This window comes from Poeciliopsis prolifica, unplaced genomic scaffold (genome assembly GCF_027474105.1).
Source record: "Poeciliopsis prolifica strain line A6 unplaced genomic scaffold, Auburn_PproV2 SCAFFOLD006, whole genome shotgun sequence".
NCBI lineage: Eukaryota > Metazoa > Chordata > Actinopteri > Cyprinodontiformes > Poeciliidae > Poeciliopsis > Poeciliopsis prolifica.
In genome coordinates this window covers 4,286,827-4,305,425 of record NW_026562381.1, presented here as the reverse complement: position 1 = coordinate 4,305,425, position 18,599 = coordinate 4,286,827, and the positions used below count along the sequence as shown (strand labels likewise).

Sequence of the window (18,599 nt, the reverse complement as noted above, 5' to 3'; positions counted from 1 at the left end):
AAAGGTGTGGAAATTCCTGTGTCCATTTCAAAGCAGCTGCAGAATAGAAGCAAGTAATGTAATATCCACTGGTATGAATATAAAGGCAACAAATTCTGTTTGCATGTGAAACCCAGAGCTGCACAGTTGCTATCTGCCATATTTACCAAACTGCTTTCCAAAGCAGCTCCCTCCAAGTCTGTAAGCCATTAGCATTGTTGCCTTTCCTTCCCTGTCCTTGCTCCCTCAACCATTCATTTCCCCCCAGCAGCCAGTCCCCCATCCCACACTCATTACCTTATGTCCATTAATCCCATTAAGTAGCCATTAAACAAGTGCTGATAAGACCAAATGAACGTCAAGCTCTGGCAGCTAATAACTACCGTCCCACGTTGACATGTTCAACTCTGGCAAGGAGAAAAGGAGACACTATGTGAAACAACAAGTGCTCCAGCTGTGAAAAAGAAAGGGTAAAAGAAGAGCAGCACTCTCCTTCTCTGTTAATACTGGACTCATATCCACTTGTTCAGTGTTCAGTGGTAAAGTGACACAGCGGTGGATTTTCAGAGGGATTTTTTTTCTTTTCACGCTCATCGTGGGGATTTTGGAGCAAACGGGAGGAGGGAGCATTGGCAAATCAGCTGAGGGAGCGGAGTGAAAGAAAGAATAACAGCTGAAAGAGGGAAACCTCTGTGGCTGCTCAGTGGTGCCACAAATCAAATCCTCACACATCAGCCTTTCCCCTTTTCTGTTTCGTTGCTTTTGAGATAATTTTTACTTTATATACATTGAGCTTTAAGATGTTTTCCCCCTCTATAATCTGGTAGACTTGGTTTGATCGGGGACCTAAGTAGCAACATTTGTTACATGTTCAGCTGGTACAGTTCACTTTCACACTGCACTATGTCAAACGATACACACTAATTGAAAAGCCTGTTCATCCTCCTCACTTCTGGTGGTGCTGCACTGAGAACAACTAAAGGAAACAACACAACAACCTTTGAAGAAGAAAAAGAACTTAATTCTTCAAGAAAGCTAAACAAAAATGAAGTGGAGTGAAATTTTAGAGGTCAAGGAGATTTTACTTTTACAATTCTCCTCACTGGGTGGCAAGAAAAATATATGTCCATATCCTGTTAGTGGCCAAAAGACTTTTTTTTTCCATGATATCTATCATATTTATACTCAAGACAACCTGAAAGCCTTGGAAGACCAATAAGAATTGATTGATCAGCTGTAAAACATGAATTAAACAAAAGTCCCCGCTTCAGTTAGATTGATTTTGTTGATGGCAGGTGTTTCTGTGCACAATAAATAAATAAAAAATTCTCCTAATGGATTGATTTTTTTCCATTTGAAGGCAAGTGAAGGTTGATTTTTTGATTATTTTATTGTCATGCTGCTGCAATTAAAGATTGGCTTTTTAAAGTTTTTAAGCATTTTGCAGAAATAAACGTGTCTGGTAGTATATAGTATATTGAGAAACTATCCCACCTTCTTGAACACAATTTCTAATGTTTTAACAAGAAATTTCAGTGTATTTTATAGCACAGTTTAAGTAACACAGAATTATGAAGTTAATTCAAAAATATCTAAAGTTTGACAACTTTTCATATTGCACAGTGTGCCATACGTTTGTGTTTAGTCCTTTTTATTCTGGTACCCATAAATCTCATCAAATGCAATAACATTTTCACAAAATGGTAGATTAAAACTCAGTGAAAAGCTATAATACCATCTTCTCCTCAGTTTGGACAAGTGGATAGCAGCTCTAGGTAAAACTCAGCTATATTTATATGAATTACATTGACTATAAGGACTGTAGTGTAGATAAGATGCTGACTACTTATCACCTTTCAATTGATTCCGCATGAAAGTAAAAATCTAAGTTATCTCTTCAAGTCAGGATTTATTTTCTTCAAGCTGCTTTTTTGTTGTTATTTAATGGATATTTTTAGTTTTCTGTCCTGAATTACTTGTGATTAATCTCATGTAACGCTGTGTTAATGTTCTATATCTAATTTATAAACTGTTGAAGACGAATATCAAAGTGTTATTCCTTCAATAAGTTCAAACTGTAACATGAGTGGCGCTAAGTTTAGACCAGCCAACATGTTCAGCGTATTTTGAGGCACTGGCCACTGCCTTGCAGGGGCTTTTGAAGGAGAAAGAGGAGTTACGTAGTGGCAGCGTTGGCCAGCTCATCTATTTCTGATCGAGCCTAAAACTGGGGGCATGGTCGCTGCCGTCGTCCTTGCTGCTGCTCAGATTGAGTGATGAGGAAGGACGAGGTTATGGCAGAGAGGAAGAGGGGAGTTGCAGCATGAGTCTGTGCCATTCATCAAGACACATCCAACACAATGGGAGGGGGGAGCACATGAACACGGGCACCAATAAACACCCTGATCCTCTATCTTTCACTGCCATACAAACTCATTTATCTTTACAGCATCTTGTGAGCTATCATCACAGAGAAGAGCAGATTAGTGATCCTTTTCGGGAGCTGAGCAGCATCATTTTGTTCAGAGAGCTGAAGTTTTGCTCGTCCTCCAATTTGTTTAAGGACTCAGCGATGGTCAAACTAGGCCAAGAAAGGGTGGAGAGTCGCTATGTGATCCGATTCTTTTGAATGGCTCTTTATCGTGATTGACAGGACTCAAGTCTCAGTTTGTGAAAGCCTTTTCTTGCTTACTATGCTCTCTGCACACACTGCATTAGCCCTTATCACTCTACTTAATTACAAAATGCATTGATTTAATCGCCAAATAAAAGAAACAGCAGAAAGGGCTCGCTGTTTGTTTTCGTCATGGCGGCCCGCTGCGTGACCTGGCTGCTGCACCGACGCAGGCTTCATGTAGGGCAGAGAGGATGAGGACGTCATGGTGGCTCCCTTCTTCTTGCTTCTTTCTCTTTGGTTAATCTTCACAGTTAAGTGTTGCTTACTATTAGTGCATTACCCTAATTGTAATGTGCATATATATTGTATATTTAATGATAGTGAAGAGGAATTTTGTTTCTACAAAAACAACTCAAGTCCACTTTTTCCTCTGCTGTTTGCTACATGTTTCATTTATGTTGTTACAATCAGCACTAAGATGTTAATACACATAATAATTGTAAAAAACAAACAAACAAAAAACTATAAAGTATGTGACATTTATATTTTTGAAATTTAATACTTTATTAGAATTTATACATATATATTTTTTCTGTAATAACATACTACAGTTATTTACTTAATACAGATTATTTAACTTTTTTGTGAATTTTACCCACAATTAAAATAAAAGTACATTAAGATAAAGTGGCTTAGAAAAATGTATAATTTGAACAGTTCTTTGAAGTGAATGGGTCTGAAGATTTGGTTCCCTTCAAAGAGCCATAAGTCCATAACTAGTGGGAAAGAGTTTTTCTGGAGGATGGAAAGAGGAGATGCATTTGGACATCTATGTGTCGATGACATAGTTTTTTCTGTCTGAAGGACAGAGATGAGAATGATGTTAGGAGAACTTAATGTTATTATGGCAATAAGAATGAGGGCAGAAATAAGTGCAAAAAGAGACCAATACAAGAAACAGGAGCAAAGAACCAAACAGTGATTGTGGTTTGAGGAAAACTGAGAATTTCCTAACATGAATGAAGGATGGGAGTAGAAAACGAGGGGGGGAGCATACTATTAAAAGAATGACAAAGCAGGGGAAGAGAGAGAATGAAAGGATGGATGAATTCATGGATTATAAATGGCTTGTCCTGAATGTGTCAGCAGTGTTTCCTCTCCGTACTCCAACAGAGGAACCTGCTAAATCAATCGGAAGCTTTCTGCTCACACAGTGGACGCCCCGAGTCATGATCACTGTAATTTCCTCTCATGCTGGTACTATATTCGTAGCTTTGGGCAAATCTCGTCTCTTTCCTCTCACATTTTCTTCGCTGCCTTAATTCTGCTGTTGCTGTGTAGAAAACGTAAATCGGCTGGTGCTAATTTTACCGGAAGGGAATCTGTGTAGGCTGGAAGAAGCACTTAGGAAAACAAATGTGTGATTTTAACATGTAGATTTAAAATTGCAGAATAAACATAATATACATATATATTTTAGCAAGAAAACAACATCCCCTGCTAAGCACTAACTATCAAATTAAATTAGACTTTCTATGATTCATGCTATAATACCTTAATGACTAAGCCTGGTGATTCCTAGTGGGATACAAAACTTACAAAATGTAAGAACAGTTTTCTTCTTCACATTGAGAGACTTTTCAAAGTTTGACGTTGAAGCAAAGTGTTATAAGTGTTATGTGAACCAATAGGAGGCAGCCACATTGCTCTGCAAGAAACTAATGAGATCAGTGAATAGATGAAAGTTACTTTTAATGCTCTAAATCAGGGATGTCCTGCAACTCTTTGATGTGTCCCTGGTCCAATACGCCTGAATCAAATACTGAAATATCTCCTCAGTAGGCAGCAAGTTCTCCAGAGTCCAGCTGAGGACCTAATTATTTGATTCAGGTATGTTGAAGCAGATACATATCTAAAAGTCACCACTTCTTGAGGACTGGGGTTTGACATTTGTGCTCTAGACAAGGAATCATAAACCCAAAATTCAAAGTCAAATTAAATCTAGTTTTGAATAAATTGAATAAAAAGTTTGCAACAAATAATGAGCAAATCCTTTCTATCAAATTTCCTCACAGCTTACAAGGAAAATAAATGCTGACAGAAAGGCAAAATGAGAACTCAAATTATTTTATATTCTTAAACTTGATCATCTGTACAGGCGCTAATACCCTCAGCAGTAAAGTGCCTTTTTTTAACTACTTTCACTGTAAGGTTTTAAAAATGAAGCCAGCAGAAGGACATACTTCATGTAAGATGTATTTAAAACTGAACTGAAACTGTATTTTCTACCACATCAGTCGTTGTTTCAGGCTGCAAGAGATTGAAAAAGAGCAAGACTTAAAACAGATAACAGGAAGGTTGAATATTTTGCAACACAGTTGCTCCACTTGGTCTTTTGAGCCAGGATTCCTCACTTTTCATGAAGACTTTTCCCCTCTCATCCAAAATGAATCTTCATTTCTAATCATAGTTGGAAGCAACAAGCCTATAAGCTGTGTTCAGAACAATCACACTAATAGGACTTCAGAGAAAGTCTTAGAAAGATGACATCTGAGGACTGGTGTTTTCTTCATGTTTAAGACGGATTGCCTCAACCCTCCATCAAACCAACTCTTTCATTGTTCAAAATGGACACGTTGCCGTCTTTTGAAACAGTGTCCAGTGTCCTTGAGATGTAACTGCACCGCTGATTAGTTTGTGTTGCTGTGGTGGTGCATCTGTTTTTGCAGCAAATGTTTGGTTTCCTCCACATTAGAGATCTGAATAATCCTGTTCAAACCTCACCACTGATCTTGCGTTTGTGTGTTTTATCACTGGAACGAACCAATCTCTGTTTTAGAGTGTTGGGTTTACACTAACTAACTAACTGGACGTGTTGTTAAAAAAAAGGTAGATGAATGCAATTATTTTTAATTTATGTCACCATCTGCAATTCTTTAAAGTAACATACAATAGATAATTTAAGGCTGTTTTTGAGGGGTTGGCACAGCTAGTAGCGTAATCGTTAATCAGCAATTAGAGCAAAAACAGCAGCTGCAGACTTGCTGATATGCCTACAAACCCGCATACCTACTGAGAGAGAAATTGAATAGACTGAAATTAGCATTGGGATATCAAATCCTTGGAAAAACTGAACATTAAAAATCTTCTATGAATTTCCTAATATGTGCCATGGACAAATGTTTATTTGCTTAAGCATTCCCATGTTTTGGAAGGTTTTATGTTAATTTATATAAAAATATATATCAGTATGTCATATTAATATTACGGTCGTCAGCGCCTGGGAAATATTTAGGACAACAATTGCACTATACCATTCAAAAAGTGGTGTGTTGTGCAGGGAGTGACTCACAAACATAACAGAAAACTGACGCAAATTAACGAGTCACAGAGTTTATGCTCATCTTCCTCTCTGACATCCATGACAGATTCTCCCATCAGACTCTGTCTATTAACAGCTCCAGACTCAATTTTGTGAAAAGCTGCATATAAAAGTCATTTTCATGACAAACCAACCCATGGAAAATATTTGTTATTCTGAGCACACATCATTTCACCCGATCATGTTCATTTGTTATAAACTTTATATTAGATAATATGAGAAAAATAAAAATCATTAGTTATAAATTTGAATTCAGGCTTGCTTTCTACCCTTATGTACAATACATTGTTGCAGCAGTGACTTTGGCAGAAGTGAAAGAATTAGAGATGGTTTTCTCCCGACACACCTGAATGAATTCTCTGCATGTTAGGAGTCGGTTCAGCTGTTGTGCAGCCACAGCAGGTTTAATAACAGACACTTAGTCACGCCAAAACTCCTCCGCCCCTCTCGATTCTGTCTCGCATTAGCTGAGATATCTCACTTATAAAGATCACCATATAATGGGTTATAACATAATGGGCTCAACGGAGAGGGAAAATAAAGCTCTGCAGCAGCATTTCTTATCATAAGCTGAGGTTCCCAACCTCACAATCCTGTGTGTTACCATCCCCACTGTACTAAATATTAGGAAAATTTTATTCCACTGTGTTAGAAAAGAAGGGAATTTCAGAAGGAATAAAGAAAGAATCATACATTCAAACTGTGGACCTTTAGGGCTTCATGAGGAAACCCGGTTTCACTCTTTCCTCCTCATTCTGAGCACTAAAGAACGAGTGCTAAGAATGGAGCACACATACAACCCTCAAGTCACTAAATGTGTGCTCCAATTTTAGTTCAGTACTAGTGCAATTTTTTTCTTGAGTAATGTTAGTTCTTCTAAACAAGAATAAAAAATAGAAGAAGAAATGTCTGACATACAGAGGACATACCACTAAAGTAGCAACTTTAACTGGTTTTCTCCATTTTGGACAGACATTGGTCACATGTAACAACTACAGTATGTTGTAGAAGGTTTACACAAAGTGCCAGGAAAATGTAAACACCTCAGGTCAGCCCCGAAACCCTTCTGACCTTCACTTACTCTTTTGATTGTTGGACAAATCTGTAATTACCGAAAACATCATCACTTGTTATGCAACCACTGAAGTCCTGGGATGTTCTAGCTTCTTGAACTGTAACCAGAGAGATAACCTGTCGCTTGTTTGGATGTTCCCAAATTACATGCAACTCAGACCATTCCTTCAGGGAAGGTCATTCGGTACCAAATGGGTTAAGTTTTTAACATAGACACTTGTTTCCGATCAAATGTCTACGTTGACATAGACGTGATCTATGTCATTTTTAGGACTATTAGGCTGTTGAAGGCCAAATTACAAGTACAAGTACCTCCAGTGTATAATTATGAGAAGAAAAAATGACATTATGATATGCATTGAAATAAATAATATATGGTTGATACAAACATTCAAATTGTCTGACAAAAAAGAGAAAAAAAAAATCACATTCATCTCATGAACCTCAACTACGTTGCTCTAAAATGACATTTGAATTGATGTCTGTACGATGCTCTGTAATCTTTTTGTACACATTAATCACACTAAATAAATGCATCATTGAACAGGGAGATTGTACTCCCTGTTCAATGTTCAGACAGTTTCTAATGAGTGAGCATTGATCAAAGAAACCTCTGACATGTGTCTTTATGGGGGCTAACATTCAGGGAGAGGTCACTGTATTTTATATTATCATCAGCAGCATCCTCAACATGAGATCATATTCAGCAGCACGCTGGCAGGAAGGAGGTACATTACCTTGACCACCAAAACAAGCACTCAGGATACTGTGTGGATACCAAGGAATGTAGCCAACTAGCATCATGATAGCTTAGATCTAAAATATGTTGATGGAAATGCTGTTTTGCTACTATAGTGGGGCTCAAAGTGCATTTACAGGGATTTATGCTCAAGAATATGCAAGAAAAGTTAGGCTTCAGGTCTGACTTGTTTCTATCTATAACATTTTGGGCAATGTGCAGAATTACCTTTGTTCCACACTGCAAAGGGCAAACAAAAGAGATCAAGAGATTTAAAACCAAAAACATTAAACAGAGAACATAATTTTAACAGTAATGTAAAAACTTTGTCCCACTTTTCAGTAAGAAAAAAAAAATTAAAATACAAACCTTCCACCGGAGATAATCTTTGCTAAAAATGCATTTGGAGATGTTAATAGATGCAGAAGCAAGAAGGAATTTTTAGAGGAATTTTTGGCTACATTCCTGCCTTATCCGACTGAGTCTTGGTGGCAAAATCCTACCTTTAAAATTCGGTCGAATTCTGGCATCGTACCCCGAGACTTTCCCCATAAGTTTGTCCAGAAACTCTGACGGTGGCATCGGGGAGGCAGCTTTCCTCGCCGCAGCTTCTTTTGATGCTGCTAAACTGGAAAACAAAGATTAATTTGATTAGAGACCAAACGTAACACAGTAGGAGATGTCAGGAGAAAAATATATTAAGAAAAATGTATTTAATTTAAATTTAATTGAGCGTGAGGTTATTAACAACCAAAGTATGCAGACTGAGAGCTAAGTTTTCATATCCATTGTCCCAAATGAACAATTTAGATTAAGTTATCATAAAGTCTGCACCTGGCATTTTAGAAACTCGCTGTACCTGCTTCACTGGTGCAGCAACTAGGAAATTTTAACTTTTTAACACTTAACTTTAGATGGCACATTGAAGAACAATTTTTTTTTTTAAAAAAAAAAAAAAGGGGACAAAAAAGTAATTTAGACCCTATTATGTGTTGTTGCATTTCCATTTGCTCTTTTGATTGCAGACAAAATAAGCCTAAAATTTAATTCATTAAAATATATCCATTAAATCATAAACCTACATGCTTAATTCCAGTGCCTGGAGAAATCAATTTTGTGTATGTGAAGAGCATGCAAACTCCAGAATCGCGCCCGATGTGGGACTTGTACCTTCACGATGTCACCTATCAAGTCCAAGGCTCCCTTCCTGCCTCATTTGGACTTACTAGTGTCTCCAGGAACTCTATGACCTCGCTTGGGAGATTACTCCTCCACCATCAGTTCTAGCAAAAACCTTTGGGATATTCATTTCCTTTTCAGCCACATAACAGAATATAGTGAGGAGATTTTCTGTTTGAGAATTGCTCCCTGCTGAGCACAACAACCTGTGCAATAATTGCAACCTGGGACATTACGTTGGTCATCTATCTGAAAAAGAAAATCATGCAAACAGAATCCAAACTTCTTACACTTCTCTATGACTACTATGAATTCAAACTTAAGCTCTTGAATATTAATATTTTGCCACAGGTTCTCTTTAACAAGAGCATAAAAATATATTGGATTTCACCTGATTTGGGGATCTGTGAGACTGGAGCGGTTTCGTTTTGACTGAGGATATTTATGATAGTGGCTGAAAACAAATGTTTAAGCTTTTAAAACTTGTTTTAATAACTGACAACTAAGTTAAAGTAACAGTTACAAACTTTTATTTAGCAAAGAAGAATAGATATATTAAAGTATCCTAACACAAGGAATAATAGTTAGTGTTGCATTTGTCATGCATACTTTGAAGAATTATACTTGTATTAGTGTCAAAGCATAGTGGTATTGTGTTTTGCTCTAAAGTCACTTTAAAACATTACTTTTCTAAAATTAAGATCTTTGCTTTATATTTTGACAATTATAATTGTTGTTGATTCTTCCACCATTCCAATTTACTTGCTCATTTGTGAATGAGATTTTGGACACATTTCTTGATCAAATCGAGAAAATATATTGGATTTCTAACTTTTTTAACATAAGATGTGACAGTAATCCATTTAATACACTTCTGAAATGTACATTTTTTTCTATAAGCTATGAATTACCTTGCCATAATAAAACTTTAGCAAAGCCAGAACAAAGCCAGAAAACAGACTTTGAAACCAAAACAATCTATGAATTTAATACTGAATATGTAACAAGAAGAATTGTAATGTTGTTTCTCTCCTCTATGCAAAGAAAGCCTTGCAAGTAAAAAGCCAGAAGCAGGCTTTCTTATAAGTTTATTTTTAACTAAATGAATTGAATACATCTAAGACAACAAAATGCACCCATGACACTAACTGCTGCCCTGCAGAATTTGTCCATTAAGTGCACAAAAAGGAACCACAGAATAATTTGAATTTTGGAATTAAACTCATTCTTTACCTGAATAACTTTGATTTCCATTACTCATAACAGTGTTTGTTAGATCTCCTTTATTTGTCACATTGCTGGGATTTAGTTGTAATTGAGTGAATTAAAAGAAGCTAAAATTAACTTTTTCCTTTCAGTGAGTAAATACTAATACAATTTCAAACCAAAACCCATTATTGGCTCTCAAATAGTGAACTCAAACATGCGTGTTTGGTTCTGCCCACATGAAGGGAACACTTTTCTGTGAATAATACAGAACATCCATAGAAACACTGCTGGACAGATGTTCAGAACCGGACACCAAATAAAATGAAAACAGTATAAACATTTCAAAAAATTTACACTAACACTCAGTTGAAGTGCAGTTTGAGTTTCTTCTTGCTCTTGCTAAACTGACAGAATTAACACGCACTACTACAATATGGACTATTAATAACTTTCTGTACTGACCCACTTTCTGTGAAGACAGCCTAACACAGAGGTGTTCAAAGTGCAGCCCGCGGACCATTTGTGACCCTCTGAAGGATTTTCTGCAGCCTGTGACTGCAATTCAAGAATGGTACAGTCTTAGCCCACTAGCACAGATGAACTGGTTCATGTTTTCTTAATACTAAAGGTTATCAAGCATTTGTGAAGAAAGAATTGCCCATATCCTGTTCTAAGTGAAAGCCGACTAAATGAAATTTGTTGAAAATTATTTGCCTTTCAGGCTCCATAATGTCACAGTTTATAGCAAGAAGGTTCTGGGTTCAAATCCCAGCCTGTGTTTCTGCACATGCATGGTTGTAACCATGCATTTGGATTTCTGCGGGTACTTCAGTTTCCTCCCACAGTCCAAACACACAACTCTTAGATTAATTGGTCTTTCAAAAGACTTCTTTCATTTCATTGAGCATATTTTTCTTAATATGTTGCATAAACTGACCTGAATGATCCGTTACCATCATGGATAACTTTCTTTTTGGGATAAAAAGCTTTTATTTGTCTTATATTTGTATCATTGTTGGCTTTGATTTTACCATATTTTGACAAGAAAAAGATCAGACATGCTTACTATTAAGCCTATTAAACTATAAGGCACATCTTCTTATGCATATGGTACTAAATATGACTTTATATGAGTTTATTGTTTATTGTTGGAATTTATCAATGTGTAATTTGTCTGTGTAACATGGTGTTGGTAACATATGACATATTTGTCTTAAGAAAACAAAAATACATAAAAAGAACTGTCCTCACTGCATTTTAGCAGCTGCAAGACCAGAACACAAATTAATCAACAAATTCTCAAATGTATAATGAAATAAATGTAAGGTACAATGGGATCTTGTCCTCTTTTGAATATCTCTGACCTTAACACTCTGAGGATGAGATCAGCTCTCCAGACTTTATCTTAACCAGGCGATGAAGTGGAAAAACATGATCTTAATCTCTCACTTCTCTTTGTTTGAGTTTTTTGATTTACTGGTTCTTGAAAAGTTCCCAAAGTGAACTAAATCATCATTAAGCCAACATCGAACAACAGTTATTCCTCTAATGTTCTACAAACAGCACAAGAAACTATAATGCCTTCAGCAACCCAGAGTGCAGCTGAAGTTAAATGTAAAAATGGTGATTATGCAGGCATTACTTGTAACTCCTGATGAGTGCGAGGGAGGAGAGCACAGCCGCCGCATTAATCTCCCATAAATTAAAATGACACTTGATACAGTCGATTGCGCTTAAATTTTCACCTTCTAAATGTAAAACTGCAAAGCGTGACTTTCAATATGGTAAATCGTGTCGTACGGCATGATAAATGGCTCCATTAGCAATTCATAAACATGCAATGCAGTCAGTGCTGTCGCTTTATCTGGAAGGTGCTGATCAGTATCAAAGTCTGCCGGGAGAAAATGGGGAATGGAGGGGCATGATTGGAAAACAAAATAAAATGGACAAATCCCTCATTAGTCTTAGCACTGAAGGGCATCTGTGTGTACAAACAGAGCAAGTAACCACACTATTACAAGTACACAAAAACCTTTATGATGTGCATACATAGGTTTTATAGATTTGTATGCACATGCACTTATGCACACACACACCCGATCTGACATTGCAACCAGCTTGCCCTTATCAGTGAAAACGTCAGGAAATAAATATTGGATATTAATGAGGAGAGAGAGGGGAAAGAGTGTGCACGAAGAAGAGGAGCAAGTAAATTCAGCTCTGCTGTTCAAATAGTTTCAGGTCAACCGGAAGGGTTGCCAACTTAAGAATCCTCTGAGGCTCAAGTCAAATGGCAAAAAGTGGAATCCCCTCTTTTAGTCCAGCCAAGTTGAGGAGTACAAGTGTGTCTGTGTTTTGTTCATGAATAATGAAGTGATGGTTAGATCAATCAGAGCTCTGGTTTAAAAATGAAGGTGTTGCACCAGTCCATTGTGGTTAATAAATGGACCTTTTTAATCTTATTTTTGTTTGCACATGACCTTCGTTGAAATAAAAAGTAGTCAAATGTCTCCTGATTCAATTGGCCAGTGTAATTCAGCCCAGGCTGCAAGTATCAATAAGAAAAAGTGACTAATCTGTTGTCTTTATAAATGTAGTATTCTGTCTGTACACAAGCATTCATAGGATAAAACTATACACTAATATCTTTGAGCTGAGAAAAGACGCCAAACACAAGTCTCACACCCGAAACCTCACAGATTTGCTCATGAAGAAACAATGATTTTGTCATCAGAGCAATAACATTACAAGATGAAACTGGAAAAAAAAAACAGGTCTACAAAAGAAACATCTAAAGGTCAAAAAGTCCCTTTGCTCCTTTTCATCACACCCAGGTGTAATCATGTTGTTTCATCTTGCTGTATCCAGAGGTTTGCTGCATGGAGCTCCATATCATCATCATAAATGTCTAGGACTGAAACTGCAAAATGCTTTAAGAGAAAACTAACAAGTACTTAGATACATATTTCTGCTTAGAGGATTAAAGCCAGTTAGAAGTTAAAGTCTGCCTTTGATTTGCTCTTGCCTTGATGTTTTTTGGAAGTGTGAGAAGAAAAAAATATTGGTGAACTTGCAATAGGAGAAATGATCAATATTAGACTGACTTGTGCAATATTTGTATATAAACCCAAAAAATATATCTCATCCAGCTGAAATTTAGTCGGAATCAAACGATGTCTCACCAGCTGTCCACAGCTGAAGGATCATGCTGAGCTCTTTCTGTGAGCCTCTGCTGTTCAACAATAGCAGTGATGCTGATGATGCTGTTATAACCATAAATCACAATGCAGATAATTACATCAGATGCTTGCTGACTGATGATGTTGATGATAAAACTGAAAGGTTTAAGTGAGCTTCACTTCACAAATGCACTCCTGACTTTATGATGGATGTTGCAGTGATTGCTGTAAATTTTTAGCCATATCAACAATGTTTTTTTTTTCTTTTTGTCTCTACATTAATTAGTTCTTGAATTTAGAATTATTAATGACTATTATTAAGGTCTTAATAATAGTATTAGGCTCAGTATTAGCAGAGCTAATACTGAGCCTCAGTGTTTGTCCTAACCATGTTAAATATTGATGGAGGTGCACATTATGAGATCCAGATAGTGTTGAACATTTTTGGCCTGTAAACCTCTTCAGTTTTGACCTTTAGCTGCATACCTCCATCTTGACAAGCCAGCAGCTTTTTAAATGCCAGCGTGCAGCTCCAACATGTGTCTCTCATCACAGTTTCATGAAAGACAAACAAGGAGATATCTGAGGGCTAACATTTCAGGAAATATGACAAAAATCAGCATGAAGATTTTGCAAGATCACAGGCTGGTTACGCTGTAGGCACATCAGTCACGGCAGCGAGAAGACGCATTAGATATTCAGATGAGGGAAATCAGCGGGTGGATAGAGTAACCAAAAACTACACACACGTAAGAGCAGCTTCAGTATATTTTTACTGAAGTAGATCAAAACAACTCACTATATTTAGAAATGTCATCTGACAAAAAAAAATATATATATATGCAATTCTGGTCTTTCAAAGGCTGATAGAAAAAGTTGCATAAATAATATGTTTACAAACAAATAAATTGAGGCACCAGAAAAAACTAGAAAAAACAGAGTGACAACATATTAACTTAAACATGATTCAGTTGGATTCAGTGTGAAAGAATCTATCAAGTGTTTTTACTCATAACCCAGTTATTCAACAGAAGAGTAAAACAACAAATATGTTGTAAATATTTTTAAGCGTAGTCATGGGGGACTTTTGGATGTTGGATTGGGGGTGTTACTCCAGTGTGTCATCTGCTGACGTCCCTTCTGGCTGTCCTGGTTGTCCTAACAGAAGGTCATGAATCTACACGCAAACACTGTGCTGTATGTTATGAAAACACCCTCCAAATATCACCAAAAATGTCTCATCAATTTATATTTTGCATGAAATTAAACTGATGAGACTTTCTATTTGAAGTTATCAACTAATGAGGTACTTTCAAAAAAGCTCTGCAAATTTTTCAGATCGATGTAACAGTCAACATGAACAACAGCTAAATTGTTGAGAGTTGGACTCTAATTCCTATTCCAGCAGGCGAATGGTCATAAACACCCATTTTAAACTGGTTTTGGAATGAAGCAATAAGGCTCACATAAAGGTTCTGGAATAAGATGCATTAAAAGCCTTGAAAGCAGAAAAGAACGTGGTTAAAATGCAATCATGACTCTGTTTCAACAGATGTCCAGGGAATTTACCTGAATTAGCCTCTTTATACAATTTTTGGTATTCTTATAAAATAAAGAACACCAACAAGATAAAACAATGAGAGATCGGTTCAAACTAGATTCTAGGAAAAACATTTAATAATATTCACATTTATGGTTCATAACTCAAACATTTTAAGCAAAGAAGAATTACATTTTCAGTTTTGCAGAACCAAAATGTGCAGACATCCAGATGTTTGTAATTCTAAATGTGTGTGAAACATGAAGCAGTACTAATCCACTTTGTGAACCAAATTACACCTATTGAAATTAATTGTAGTATAATTATAATAATCAAACAATTAGATTCAGCTGAGATTAAATCACACACACTTCTCTGAGCGATTATTCGGTTATCTTGTTGGAATCACTGAGGTCAAATTGTTGATTAATGACAGTTAGTGGAGATGGGTAGTAATTATTTGCAGGCATAAATATTTCATAAGAGTCCTGGTTTAGACGGCCTTGAAAAAATGATCAATGATCATCAACGATCAGATAAAACTGTGCTAGTCAGTGTTGATCATATAGAAGACATCAGACTCATAATGCACCAGATTCTATTTTAACACACAACAAATTAGGTGGATCAGAGATTATCTTGCACCAGCGTGACAAATCCAAGTTTAATCCTCTTTAGGATGATCACAAAAGTGATAGAATCGAGCTCTTCCAGAAAACTAATTTCTGTTGTTCAGCGCTGAGCTCGGCGAGGCACAGACGACACAATGAAGCATAAGCTCCGTGTGAAATGGCTCTCAAATTAGCATCGAACAAACACTCTGTTGGTGCAATGACAGCCCAATCTGATTAGTCACAGATCGGGATTACAGCTGCGTGTCCTCGACACAAAGGGAATGTCCACAGGACGTGAAGCGTGGGACAACACTTCAGGCTGAATAGTGCTGACACTGTGAGCATGACGGAGTGAGGGGGTGGAGGGGGGTTCAGCCTTTCTTTCAGCAGAGCATGACTGGTTTCAAGTTCATTCAGTTTTAGTTGCAAAGAATTGAGTGCTGAGGGGAAAAGTTCCTACAAGATTGTAAACAACAGAAGATGGGGAAGGTAAAGGATCTGTAACAATAGAACTGAGATGAATCAGTTTGGAGTCTTAGTTTTGTTTTGCCATGTTTCGCTTCTTTTTCCAACAAAATGCCTCCAGTGCTATGAGGTTACTGTGATCCAAAATAAATTGTGAGATATGTTTGGGAGCTCCATCCCAGCAAGCTGGCTTCTTTTCATTTCAGGATTCCTTACAAAAGGTTTGATGTTAGGTTTCTGTTGCAGCCCTAGAGAACGATGCAAGAATTTAACTCACACCAATACCTGTGGCAGCAACAAAGAGTAAAAAGTACTGCGAGCTTGACAAAAGTACAAAATTAACTGCTCAGTCTGAGATTATTTAAATTAACCTCATATAAACAAAAGCACAACACATATTCTGCACTTTCTTTAGCAGAGATGAACCCAAAATGGTTCTCAAATGAAAATTGTTTTAAAAACAATTTAAAAACAACCTTGCTGCTTTCAGGATTTATGAGAAAGCAGGCGGTGGGTGCTGCTGATCGACAGCATCAATGACCTCAGACAAGCAGATGTTGCTGCCCATTAATCCGTGGAAGTAATTTAAAAAGCAATTCCCATTGACTCTAACTCCATCGTGCAATAGAGGAGATTTGGGCCGTTTTCACACCTGATAGTCCGGAAGACCCGGTTCAATTGGCGACTAAAATTGAAACATTTGTTATATACGACACAAAACCCTCTGAAGAAAACATGAGTGCAATTTAATTCTTCTTAAATTGGTAACATAAATAATAAAATATGGTTTTAGTTAAATGTCCAGTTTTAATCTAAACGAGAGACAAAACTTTTTTTTTTCTTTCAAGCCTTATTAAATGCAGCATTTATCTCTGGCGATAAACATGAGTAACCTGATTATGGATGCATCCGGCTCCTGACAAGAAAGGTTTTACTGGAACAAGCTGAGTATTTGGAGAGGAAAATCGTGATTATGAAATGCTTGTTGTGCTGTTTCATTCCCACCATATTAATTTCTCCTTTCTCTGCTACTCAACAGACTTGATGTCCACTGGGTCACAGAGCCAAACATCTGCCAGGTGTCTTCCATTTGCATAATTACTTGGCTTAACCGATCCAATTGGTGCCTTTTAAAAGCCTGCCTGCTTCGCTTTTGCTGTAAGCACCATGCAAACATCAGTTTGCTGAATATTCCTCCCACCTCTCTGACTGACTGCACTGCAGGTAAATGAGAGGAAAGGAAACGAAAGCTCCTAACTGTGGATGTTTAACTCACCAGGGGCACAAAACTACAGGAACCTGTGAGTCGTTGATGATTTGGGGTTGCTGACGTGTTTGGCTTTAATTTCTCACCTGAACACACAACCATCTTCACTTTATGAAAAAATCTTCTGTAAACAACTGAGTCTGTGCTGCAGATAACATTTGTCAACTAATACAATCACATGTTCTTTTAACATTTAAGAGAACAGTGAAACTATTGAGGTGTTTATAATACCTTAATATTCCACCAACTCTCTACAGGACATTGCGTAAATACATTTTTATACATTGTAAGTGGGATTTGTAGCAAAGGTTTTAACAGGAAACTATTACAAATATTGAAATGGAAGTTTAGAAAAGGTTTCTATAAAAAAAAACTTTTCTTATTCCATGACCATTCCAGTAATAATCAATTTCATATCCACCGTCTGTGAATGACTCCAAATGACTACAAAAAACATTTACTGATCAAAATGTTACAGTGTTCTCAACAAGCTCAGATTCATACACATCATCTATAAAATTATCATTTTTATTTGTCTACTTACTTCATTTATTGCGCATTTTATTCACACAATATAATGGTCATTTTGGCCACTTTATTTTCATTTTGGCCACTTTATTTTCATTTTATTCATTTTATTGTATGAGTCTCCAGTGGTTAAATGTTTCCCCCAGTTGAAGCACTTTGGGTTTCACTTATGAAAAGTTCTGTATAAACAGGTTTGATTGATTTGCATTTTACTCTGATTTATGACTGGCCTGCAAATGAAAGAAATAAAACTGTTTCTCATATAACAGCAGTCCAGCAGTTTCCTGTGGTGGTGTTATTAAAAATTTAAAAAGTGTTTGTTGTTTATTTTATAGCATACACAAACACAGTTTAACTTGAATGGTTTCCAGAGGCTGAAACAAGCATAGGTGAATTTTAGCTGCTGGGTTTTTAAAGTCTCCTCAGCAGCTTATGTTAATAATCCCCCCTCCCCAGCAGCTTCTTCTTTGGGTTTTCAATGATCAAACCTCGGATTTGCTTCAATTATTTCAGATCAATGCTGGCCGAGGCTACTGTGGAAACCTGTGGCCAGTGCTGAGACAGCACAGGAGCAGGAAAAACAGCTGAGTCGTCTAGTGCCAGAGTCTCAGAGAGCAAGAGCTACAGAGAGATGTGGGCAAATGCAACGCTCCAATTATTAGTCCTAAGTGTTCCTCATTATGCTCCTAAAGCCTCTGAAGACTTGAAATCCTAATTGATCCCATCCTGGCATTTTGTAACACATCCCTGGCACTAAGAGATACTTTGGCTGCCTCTTACAAAACACTAACTCATCACAACAAACTCAAAAGCCTTCAACTTGCATC

The 18,599-nt window shown here is 36.9% G+C and overlaps 1 protein-coding gene across 4 annotated transcripts in view; it reads right to left on the bottom strand.

The window, feature by feature from the left end:
* LOC129360471 (glycine receptor subunit alphaZ1) overlaps nucleotides 1–18,599 on the bottom strand; it is a 107,036-nt gene that overhangs the window by 73,326 nt on the left and 15,111 nt on the right. For all 4 annotated transcript variants that reach the window (XM_055030720.1, XM_055030721.1, XM_055030722.1 and 1 more), the window contains exon 2: nucleotides 8,295–8,419. In XM_055030720.1, coding sequence (XP_054886695.1) covers nucleotides 8,295–8,419 — 125 coding nt within the window. The remainder of the gene's footprint in view (nucleotides 1–8,294; nucleotides 8,420–18,599) is intronic.